The 12,317-nt window shown below is 35.2% G+C and overlaps 1 protein-coding gene across 1 annotated transcript in view; it reads right to left on the reverse strand.

Moving 5' to 3' along the window:
* Window positions 1–12,317, reverse strand: part of LOC136027656 (PAN2-PAN3 deadenylation complex catalytic subunit PAN2-like) — a gene marked incomplete in the record, with an annotated part of 140,651 nt that overhangs the window by 25,534 nt on the left and 102,800 nt on the right. Inside the window, 3 exon segments of the mRNA XM_065705088.1 lie at window positions 532–752; window positions 3,421–3,581; window positions 5,737–5,816. Coding sequence (XP_065561160.1) covers window positions 532–752; window positions 3,421–3,581; window positions 5,737–5,816 — 462 coding nt within the window.

The following is a 12,317-nucleotide window of genomic DNA, read 5'->3' on the forward strand; positions in this document are numbered from 1 at the left end:
ACCAAAGACGAAAAGAATAAGGTAAAACAATAATTCCAGCGTAAAACGATTATAAATCACCATCAATAAAGAAATGAAACTCAAAATGAGCATAAATTAGAACAAATAATCAAGCCAAACCTGAAGCGAACATAAATTACCACAAACATAAGTAGGGCCAGCGCTTCGTACGTCTTCTAAAGAGGAGAACATCGTTCACCCTTTGCGTCATTTGTGAAGGCACTGATCGCTACCTGACAGGGAGATTGTATCATGTATCGATACATTATGTATCGATTACATTCGATGTATCGATACATCGTGTATCAATTGTATCGATATTGATCGTGTATTTTATTTATTGGTTTCGACTTAAGATACACTTTTGGTCACAAAATTACGAAGCTGCTACCTCAAGTGTCGATTTAATGGAGCACCAGCCCAGAGAGTAAAAGTCCAATTCAGTGAGAACCCTAAACATAACTCATTGAAAAATCATAAATTAAAGGAAAATCAAAAAGGCCTATCAAGATAAGGTATTTGAATAGTTACCTTTACCGATGTGTTCATCATTACCAAGTGGTTTGAAGGGACCTTCACGTGGGTTCTTCAGGACTTTTAATTCCCAGTTATCAGAAAAAACATCCCTAGCGATTGGATTTGTTGGTGTACTTAAAGGCAAATTGGATCCTTCTAAAATGTATGAAACAAAGCATGGTATTTTCCATTGGGGAGCACACACTAAAGCGTCATCAATTCCGATTTTTTTCACACTAAAAACGGAAGTAATTAAAACTGAGAAAATAATTGAACAGAGAAACAATTGTAAGAAAATAAACAAGACTATATTTTCAACATAAAATAAAAAAAAATATATGATAAAAATATATAAACATAATATATAATAAAAATATATAATAAAAAATAATAAATAACTGATAAATAATAAAAAATAAAAAAACTGAGAAACAATTTTAAGAAAATAAACAAGACTTTATTTTCAACATAAAGTAAAAAATAAAAAAAATATAATAAATAATAAATAACTGATAAATAATGAAAAAAATATAAACAAATAAAAAAAACTGAGAAACAAATGTAAGAAAACAAACAAGACTATATTTCAACAGCTGCTATTCTAAAAAAACTGCTATTCTGTAAAAAGGTTGAAATGTATGGCTGATGCCGAATAGCTTAGCCCCCTTTTAAACTTTTCAAAACAGCAATGAACAAAAAAAGGAACACATCCTTATTTTCGTTTTTTTACGGTATTTTGAAAATCAAATGAACCAATTTATTAATAAGATGTTTTTTTTCGAAACATTGATTTATGGACAGGGCTATATCATGGTTTATTTTTTTTGGACGGGGGGGGGAGGAGTGGGTTACCAAAAGAATAAAGAAGAAAGGACTTTTCTAATTTTTTAAAATAAGTGGTTTTTTTTGCCGGCATTTTTGGATATGTTTACAAATTGAAGAAATAATTTTTAGGTTTTTGAGAAGACAGAGTTTTTTCTACCAGCATTTTTGTAACTAATTGGCGAGTCAAAAACATTTTTGGATTGGCTTTAAAACCTGGCACCCTAGATGCTTAGGTACGGCCCTGCTGTGGGAGTAATTTATTGTTTTTTTCCCTTTTTTACATAATTTGAGAAAGTGGATTGCAGTCCATCAAGGACGGACAGTAATGCCTCTTAAATAGATGACATGCGATACTGTTAACCGATTAGGAATTCCAGCTGCCGTAGGAGTAGTAATAGAGGAAAATTCGATTAAGAATTATAGAGTAGGGAATTAGCGACCCACCAGCTTCGGCCTCCCGTACACACCTTCTCATAAAGCTGAAATTTATTTGTGAAGGATCCCTAGAGTTTAGAAGATTAGATGAAGAGTTTAGATGAAGTCCATCCATTTCGTTTTCTATGAGACACGAATAGCACCTTCTATTTCTTTAATACTTTTTCTTGGTGACACCTCTGGGCCAGAACTTTATCTGAGTTAAGCATAATTCTGACAGAGGGCGAATATTGCTTCGCCTAGCAAAGTTGCTTCGCCGAGCCAAAAACAAGGCCTTCCGGAGCAGAAAAAATCACCTCGCCAAGCTTCAACTTGAAAAAAAAATCGTACGGCGAGGCTACACAACATCCAAGAAAATAGATGTTCAAAAATAATAACATGTATTAGATCATATCCTGTATTGTATGGTATACGCTGTGCTGCAAAGAATACAAGGACCTGGGAATCAAAGAAAATACATGGAAGAAGGTAGCAAAAATATTAGATGAATTAGGTGAAAAATGTGTTTAGTATTTGGTCAATCTTTGAAATGAGTAGCCTAGCTCTTAATAATAAAGGCTTGCGTCTTACCAGTAGAATGTTAATAATATAATGTAGATCCTTCATTTAAAGCTGAAATAATTAAAGGAAAAAAAGAATCGTCTCCAGCGCGAATTGCCAAGCGATTTTCGTTTCGCCTCGTAAACTATTTTTTTCACAAGTAGTTTTTGTCACGCTCTGTCAGAACTTACCTTTAGGCTATGAGCGTCAGTTCAAGAGCAGAACTTCTCACATCAAAGTTTTGAGTTCAAACCTTAACGAGGAAAGACTGTTTTTTATTTTTCGATATCGAATGAACAAGCCTAGTCCCACACTGGCTACAAGTCTAATCCGACATTGGTGTATTGGCTGCATCATTGCCATTCATTGCCTGCCTTTTAGAGCCAATCCCAATTAGATGATAGAAAATGTTTATATAACTGCGAGTATACCATTCATAAGTAACATACACGTACGCAAAAATTTATTTCGGGGATTCTGGGAAGGTAGCTAATTTTGAAACGAAAAAAATAGCCAAACTGTAGAAATATAGTGCCGTAAAAATTATGTAGAGTAATTATTTGAGTAAGAGTATGTAAGTAAATATATAAGAGTATAATAATATAAGATTATATAAGAGTATAATAAGCATATAAAAGTATGTAAGTAAGTAAGTAAAAGTAAGTATGTAGAGTAATTATATGAGTATGTTGAGTAAAAATTATGAAGAGTAGAGTAATTAAAAATTATGTTATGTATTTACAACTGTAAATACATAAAAATCTTTTGAAAAGGGAAGGGGATATTTCAGAAACTTGATATTTTGTTTTGTCTAATCCTCGCATTTTGTTTTAATTATGGATACTTGCAGAAAAATGAAGCGGTAGACTCATCATTTTGAGTTGAGGCTCCGGCCACATAGACCCATTACCTCCAGGAGGGGCGAGCCAAGGTGTGCCCCCTATCCTTTATAATTTTGTTCCAGCAGCTTCAATGATACAAATTATTGAAGACATTATGAAATATTATAATTAAATTAATTTAACATGTTTTTATAATAGTTAATTAAACATAGTATTAAACAGATTATGAAAAGTTAATATTCATTCTTGCCTTTTTACTTACCAATAGTCATTAAATAGGTACCATTCGCCTTTGTCGCTGTGATCATGTACATCATGGTAAAACGGATTGACTCTTATGCACGCCACAAGATGATGCCTGGTTGAAGCTTTAGTTTCAGCAATCTTGTAAATGACACTATGAAGTCTGTAAGATCTGTTTTCCTAAAAAAAAACAAAAAAACAATGGTAATTAAAACTTATTTGAAAATGTTTATTTTTAACTTCAAGATTTAACTGCGGTGAAAAGTCAAAATATTGGCTGTTTCTTTTCGAATTCTGAAAAATTGGTTAAAATATGATATTTTTCTGTCAACAAACGAGAGAATGTTTTTTTTTCTGTCATCAGAAAACGAAATACACCATCAACTGTGAATTTTTTTTTCCTACGTATTTTCTATCCACTTAAAGATGAAAATTAAAAATTATCGGAAAAAGTCATTTTCTTGATTAATCAGCAATGAATTTAGCACAAAATCTTAGCACTGCACACTAATGTGTGCGGTGGTTTCTTTATCTTTGTGTTGCCTTTTTTTATTCTAGTTTTGTTATAGTCATATTCTTTACGTTTAGTCCAAATCCAAAAATTTCTTCAAGTGTTATTGAAAAGAAAACAAAATGGTCATGAAGCTGTTTAATAGCACGGAAATAAAGTATTGATTTTCTACTTTAGTCTCAATCTATCTAGTTCCTCCATCATTATTCATATTTTTTACTTACTTCTTTACAATGACAGACAATGGACTGTCCTGTCCGCCACCAACAGACCTTGGGATGGCTTACCAACAACCCTTTTGATCTATTTGCACTTGCTTTATCGCCGATCATCAAACAGTCTCTGACCCATCTCAGACCATGCCTCTGGACCATTCTACCTATGGATCCAGGATCTTTTATGGATCCAAGTTTTACCAGGTTCTTCTTTTGTCCTCATCGTTTTTGTTTCAAGGAGAGCGCTGCTTTGCAAACAATGAATTTTCGTCACGTTATACCTGCGGGATGACACAAACTGTGCCCAGTGAGCTTCAGGTGAAGCATTTTGAAAATGAAGAAAAATATTGGCCACAACAATTTCTTACTTCGCTATAAGAATTCTGTTCCATCTATTGATGGTTGATCAACCACGTCAAAAGCTCTGCTCTTCTCTGCCTTTATCAGGCCTGTGTTACAAGTATGTACTAGTACAGCTCAAAAATTTGCAATATGAATCCAGACTGTTGTATTAGTTAAAATCTTTCACCTTGTCCATAGTGGTTTATCCAGAGAAGCAATGAATCTACAAGCCTTTGCTATGTGGGCAACGATTTCTCTTCCTGGTCCACCATCTGGCGTTAAAAAGAGCCTAGATATTGACTTCCTTGATGTAATCTAATGGCTTGGGACTCATTTAAATCTGACTAGGATCACATTGGAAAAGAGCCGTCTCAGTCTCTAGTCTTGGAGCTATTGATAGCGAGTCCTATGCGCTCAGAGACCAGAGAGATATCATCAACTATGCCTTGTAGACCATAGGACGACCCGGATGTGTAGACCCAGAAGAGTAGTGTTTTCTGTAACATCCAGATGTGTCAGGGATATCACATAGTTAAATAGCATAAGATATCCTAAACTACTCCCTAAAAGGGTTCAAAGCCAGTCATAAATCAATGAAGGCAATGAGAAGGGGTAAATGAAATCTGCTGTACTGCGACAGGATGAGGCGAGTTGTTCCAGGCAGCGTCTGCCTGGCTTGTTCAGACCTGCCGGACATGTTAAATCGTTTAATGATTCAATGAATCGATTTAAAGATTGACAAAGAAGATTTTAAGACGTGGGTAAATCGAAAGATCCTTCAAGAGTTTTCACAAATGGCTTTGTAGTCATCCATACGTGTCAGTTAGATGGAATAATGGAATGGGTGAGGTCTTTTGCATTTCAGGAGTGATCTTATCCTCTCCTAGAGCCTTAATCTCCCCAATAAACTCAATAAACCAGTCCCAATAAACCCCATCCCCAACCCCCAATAAACCACTTGAAAAGTTGTCAGACTATTTTGCGTGGACTGATTTCTTTTTTACATAAAAATGACTTGTTCAAGATCCTAAGAAAAATCGATTTTCAACCAGATTACAGGAAAAGGCTTAAGAATTAACTTCCAGATTAGATTAAAATGTTAACAAACTGAAGTTACATCATTGATTATATACAAGCCACAAGATTTACGCCACCCGCTATAAATCATAATTCAGCCTCGAATTAAGTGCAAACTTACAAAAAAAAAACAATTGTTTTCAGCTTAAAATACGCTAAGTTTGTCCAGATATTCGGAAAAAATACTTACCTTTTCATCTTTAGCATTAGCTTTATCTACGGTTCCATCTATTCCAAGCTTCAGATACAGCCTCTCTGGAATCCAATATTCTAAAAGATGAGAAGAATGACATATAAGCAATGGCCTACCAGAAATTAACCACTTATATCATAATCAATTGAGTCTGTTCTGGCTTTATTCTGTCCAGGCAGGATGGCCAAAAATAGTCAGAAACCATTCTCCTCATTACCGACGATAAATTGCTACACTGCTATATGAGAAGATTGGCTTGGAATTCTTTTATAATATTCGTGCTTAGAATATTTTTTCTCCAAAATTTAAAAGATTACATGGCACAATTAAGAAACGTTTAAATACAAGATATATTTCATGACGTATTTGGCCTATATTGACCTCTATTTGGTTATATTTGGCCTTATTTGGTTGGAACAATGGAACATTGCTGTCCAAATCATAACCAGACTGCCCAATTTTTATTAAGTAGATATGCTAAAAGGCATTTGTTTCTAGACCAGATTTTGATTAGAATGTTATTACAAACCTCCCCCGGAGAATATCAAAACTTAACCGTAACTATAAGATTTTACGAGACTCGGGGTAAAAATGCAGCAGCTTACCGAGTGTCAATTTGTTGTTTTTAGGATATCAGCTACTTGTTATAAGGTATAAAGATACTACTATTTCATTTAATAAGCACATTTAACCAGTTATAAGTTATTCTGTTTTTGCGTAATTTTGTGTTTTTTTGCGTATTAAATTTATAGGTTAAATTTCAATGTGAGATTATGCTCACTGCTTTTTTACAAATGAAATGTAAATTCAGAAAGCCTCGAGTTGGAGAGGACTGAAGAGCTTTTCGATGACCGGTAGGGGAAACGTGTACATTTCCTGGGATCTCCGTCAGCTCCAGTGGAGCTTCGGTGGGGCTAGCCCTCAAGAATTGTTTATGATCCCAGTTATTACGATAGTGTGGGGCAACCCCAACTACTAACTTCAGAATCCAACCTTTCCGATACGTGACCGTTATATCTTTTTTTTCTTTTTGTTATTTATCAACTCTGAGATAATGAATTTGGCCCTCTTTTCTCTCTCTCTCTGTCTCTGAGACAGAGAGAGAGAGAGAGAGAGAGAGAGAGAGAGAGAGAGAGAGAGAGAGAGAGAGAGAGAGAGAGAGAGAGAAAGACTCTCTCTCTCTCTCTGGGAAAATGGGATGCCATTACTTCAGTAGCTTGACCTGGGTCATCCAGCTGATTTAAATATGGTGGCTTACTAGCATTACGTCCAATGACTGACTTAATTGTCTTCCAGGTCTTTACTGGATTATCCTGACAGTTTTTAAATTCCTTAACATAATATTCTCTTTTAGCCTTCCTCAGCAGTTTATTTAAAACGCTATTATAATTCTTAAACACTCTACTAGCACTCTCACTACCACTTATCACACTCGACATATAAAGGCAATGTCTTCGATTAATTGAATTTACTAAACTTGGCGCTATCCAGGGTTCCCGTCGTTTATTTCTACTACCTAAAATATATTCTTCTTCATACCCTCTTCCTTCAAAAGGTCACTTATTTTCTGATTCCAATGATCAAAATTTTCATAAGACGTACAATAACTACTAAAAATAACCAATCAAAATTTTCCAGCCCTTTTTTAAACGACCCAAAGAAGTCTTACTAATGTAAAATCGCTCATTATCAATTCTTGGAAACATCACGTAAATCTGTGAACTTTAAAAGCTGTCATTATTCCAAAATGGTCAGAAACATCATTAGGATTAACACAAGACTCTTTATAATTAAAATTTACAAAATATTACCAAACGCCATAGCAGAAATCTCAGTAATCCGGGTACAAATATTAATTGAAGGATTCATATTAAAAGAAAATTGAGAAAAAAAAATTACGGCAAATTCTATCATTTTGTTATCTCGTATTAACATTAAAATCTCCCATTATTATTGACAAATTCTATCATTTTGTATAGAATTGGAATTACGTATAAAATTACGGCAAATTCTGTCATTTTGTTAACTCGTATTAACATTAAAATCTCCCATTATATCCCACTACACCGGCTTGTAGACACTCTCAGGTTGACTTTGTATTAACTCCGAAAAATTCTAACTTTCTAACTCTCCAAAAAATCTCTCAATTGACTTTCTATTAACTCCAAAAAATTCTAAGTAGATGCCGAATGAGGTCTATATACAAACACAAAAAAACTTCGATTCGCCAAAACTACCTTATTACCAAACTTTCAAACACCATCTCAACATAAACACAAACGTCATCTCCTACTTTAACCTCAAGATACGACTTAACGTAGGCAGCCACCCCACCCTGTCTCACATTTCTCCTGTTCTTTTCATGAAAATTATAGCAATTAATTGCAAATAAAGAATCAAAATTATCTTTCAAACATGTTTCAGTTAAACCTATATCACCAATATCTCCTATTAGTGAACTTGATTTAACCAAATAATCAAACAGTTCTTGGTAACCAACTGTAAGCCAACTGTAAGACCCGGCTCAATAGTAGCCGAAACTCCAAAAACGGAATTTTAATACCAATAGATATATCAAAAGAATCAAATTTTTATTGTGACTTCAAATGTATAAGTTTCATCAAGTTTAGTCTTACCTATCAAAAATTACTAGCCTGAGAATATTTGCCTTATTTTCAAAAAAAGGGGAAAACACCCCCTAACAGTCATATAATCTTACTGAAAACCACAACATCAGATTCGGCGTATCAGAGAACCCTACTGTAGAGGTGTAAAGCTCCTATCTGAAATAAAATAAAAAAAAAAGTTTTTTTTTAACGGGAAGTAAGGAGCGACATTAACACTTAAAACGAACAGAAATTACTTCGTATATGAAAGGGCTGCTTCCTCATCAACACCCCGCTCTTTACGCTAAAGTTTGACTCTTTCTCTTAATTCTACTTTTTAAAACAGTAAAAAACTGCTTTAGCGGTTTTACTGCTTTAGCGTAAAGAGCGAGGTATTAGGAGGAGGTGAGCCCATCATAGACGTAATAATTTCTGTTCATTTTAAGTTTTAATGCTTCTCCTTACTTTCATTTGAAAAAACTTTTTCATATTTATATTTTTCATTTTTTTTTAAATAATGCTAGAAAATCCTGCTCTCCCTTCATGAAACTTTTCTTCCCCCATGACAAATTTCTCCAAGGAAAGCTCCCCAAACATATCCCCCTCTTCTCAACCCCCCCCCCCCCCAACCTAAACATCCCCCATAAAACGTCTGTACTCTTCCAAATAACCATTACTATATGTAAGCACTGGTCAAAGTTTGTGACTTGTGGCCCCTCCCACGGGAACTGTGGGGGAGTAAGTCGTCTCCAAAACATAGTCATAAGGTTTTTGACTACGGTGAATAAAATAGCTATCTCAGAATTTTGATCCGTTGACTTTGGGAAAATAATTAGCGTGGGAGGGGGCCTAGGTGTCCTCCAATTTTTTTGGTCACTTAAAAAGGGCACTAGAACTTTTCATTTTCGTTAGAATGAGCCCTCTCGCAAGATTCTCGGAACACTGGGTCGATACGATCACCCCTGGGAAAAAAAAAAAAAAACAAAGCAAAAAAACAAACAAATAAACACGCATCCGTGATATGCCTGGCAAAAAATACAAAATTCCACATTTTTGTAGATAGGAGCTTGAAACTTCTACAATAGGGTTCTCTGATACGCTGAATCTGATGGTGTGATTTTCTTTAAGATTCTATGACTTTTAGGGGTTGTTTCCCCCTATTTTCTAAAATAAGGCAAATTTTCTCAGGCTCATAACTTTTGATGGTTAAGATTAAACTTGATGAAACTTATATATTTAAAATCAGCATTAAAATGCAATTTATTTGATGTAGCTATTGGTATCAAAATTCCATTTTTTAGAGTTTTGGTTACTGTTAAGCCGGGTCACTCCTTACTACAGTTCGTTACCACGAACTGTTTGAAAATGTGGAATTTTGTATTTTTGCCAAAAGAAAGATCACAGATGCGTGTTTCTTTGTCTTTTTTTCTTCCCAAGGGCGTCGTACCGACCCGGTGGTCCTAGAATATCGCGAGAAAGCTCATCCGAACCGAAACTAAAAATTCTAGTGCCCTTTTTAAGTGACCGAAAACATTGAGGGGGGGGGGGCAACTAGGCCCTCTATCCTGCTCATTTTTTCCCAAAGTCACTCGATCAAAATTTTTAGACAACCATTTTGCTCAGCATAGTCGAAAAATCTAACATATATGTTTTTGAGGATAACTTAATTCCCCACAACTTTGCCCATTATTTACATATAGTATTGTTGTGGTTTCACCCCTGTTTCTTTTCTTTTTCAGGTAAATGACATGTTGTCGTTTCCGTATTTGCCTATAGTATAATTTTCAATGATAAGTTAAAGTCTTGCAAGCTAAATTCTGTTTTGGTCTTCCTGTCCTGGGCCATTGAAATATAATATTATTCAAAAGAAGTAAGAGATTTTAACTTTAATTTAGCGGATGGGCCAGGGCAAATCTAAGGTCCACCCCTTCGAGCCCTCCTGGCCGAATGGGTTGGTGCGCTGGATTCGGAATCCCTTGTCTGAGAGGACGCGGATTCGAATCCCGGTGTGCCCAATTCTTCAGTTTGGGACGGGGTTCAGTGGCGTGACTCTGTAAGCTCAGCCAGAGTCGACCCAGCTCTAAATGGGTACCTGGAGAAATCTGGGAAAGGTAAACAGGAAGGGTGTGCGAAAGCACAGGATGGCTGGCCCCCAACCCCCCATTGCACTTCCTGGCTGAAGGGCAAAGAAACGGAGACAGTATCTCCTGTATCTTCTGTACCGAAGACCGGTACAGACTGTACCGGTGGTGCTGGTCTATACGTACCGGTGGTGCAGACTGTATCTCTATGGTGCTGGTGTACCGGTGGTACTAATGCCATATCCTTTACCTTTACCTTCTTTTTTTAAGGTCCACCCCTGCAGAAGGTGCTTTTGTACAGAAATGGTGTTTTGTTTTGTAGTCTACATTGAGACCCAGTTTACGGAGTCTGTTTTTTTAGAGCTGATAAATCTATGTGTGTTTTGTCAAGTGACCTTTGGAAGAATACAAGTAAGCTATTTTCTACAGCCGTGTTAGATTATTTTTCCAGGAACCCAGGCAGGGTAGGAAAAGAGTTCACGAGAAATACCGTCAATTATATATCGACAAGGGGGGGGGGAGCGAGCTTTACCATCAAAGGAGATAGCTAGAGATATTAGTTGTGACCCAGGTTGGGTGCACCCTTGGCCAAGAGTTTAGCCCGTTTGGCCATTCGATCATGTTACCATACCCTGGAGCAGGGTATACAGTAAAAGGGCACTAACACACTCTATACGGTACGATAGTGGTAAGCACGAGGCATTCTATTACAATATTGGGTGTCAGCGATGCTTTCGCCTCCAATAAGTGGTGCAGCACCATTTCCGTGCCAATATTTTATAGCAGCCGTGGTTACCATTCCACAGTAACCCTAAAGTATACAGACGTTTTCAGGGGGGAATTTTTCTGGTGGGGAGGGGTAGGGGAGAAGATTACGTGGGAGGATCTTTCCATGGAGGAATTTTTCATGGGGGAAGGGAATTTCCCATGAAGGGGGTGCCGGATTTTCCAGCATTATTTAAAAAACGATCGGAAATTAGACTGTAGTGCTTTCAACTGAAAGTAAGGGGCAATACTAACACTTTAAACCAACAGAAAGTATTACGTATATGAGGGGGTTCTCTCCCTCGTCAATGCCTCGCTCTTTACGTTAAAGTTTTTTTAGTACTTTCAAAAGAGCCATTTAATCTAATTAAACCCTTTATGATTCAGAGGTCATTCTTAAAGAATTTGAACAACATTCAACTTTAGCGTAAAGAGCGAGGTAAAACTTAAGCATTTACGTTTTTGGCTGAAAGTAAATAGCGTTTTTTTGTTTAGCAAAACAAGGAAAAAGAAATCTGATTATATTTTTGAAGCCAAAAAACAAACCTCTGTCAAGGTTACTGAATATTCTCTTTTAAATGCAAAAAGATCGGATTCGTAAAGCAATCCTAGCAATAAACATTTTTTTCACCAAAAAAACGAAGAAGAAGAAAATGCACGGGGGCATCATCGGTATTATCTATGTACCTCAACTGGGGGTACTTAGTGACTTATTTATGACTGGTGACCTTATTTTAGTGATCTTACTATGACCGGTTTTATCACAATATTGAATAGACTCATTATCCCATTTAAAAGAATACAAAGAAAAAACACACACTCAGAAAAATGTACGACAAATATTAAGTGATTCAGCAAACCTAACAATCATAACTTTATATATCAATCATAATTTACAATTTATATAATCATAATATATTACATATCATAATTAAAATTATATTTATATCATGAATATATATATATATATATATATATATATATATATATATATATATATATATATATATATATATATATATATATATATATATATATATATATATATATATATATATATATTAAATATATATATATATATATATATATATATATATATATATATATATTTATATATATATATATA

The sequence above is a fragment of the Artemia franciscana genome, chromosome 5 (assembly GCF_032884065.1).
Source record: "Artemia franciscana chromosome 5, ASM3288406v1, whole genome shotgun sequence".
Classification (NCBI taxonomy): Eukaryota; Metazoa; Arthropoda; class Branchiopoda; order Anostraca; family Artemiidae; genus Artemia; species Artemia franciscana.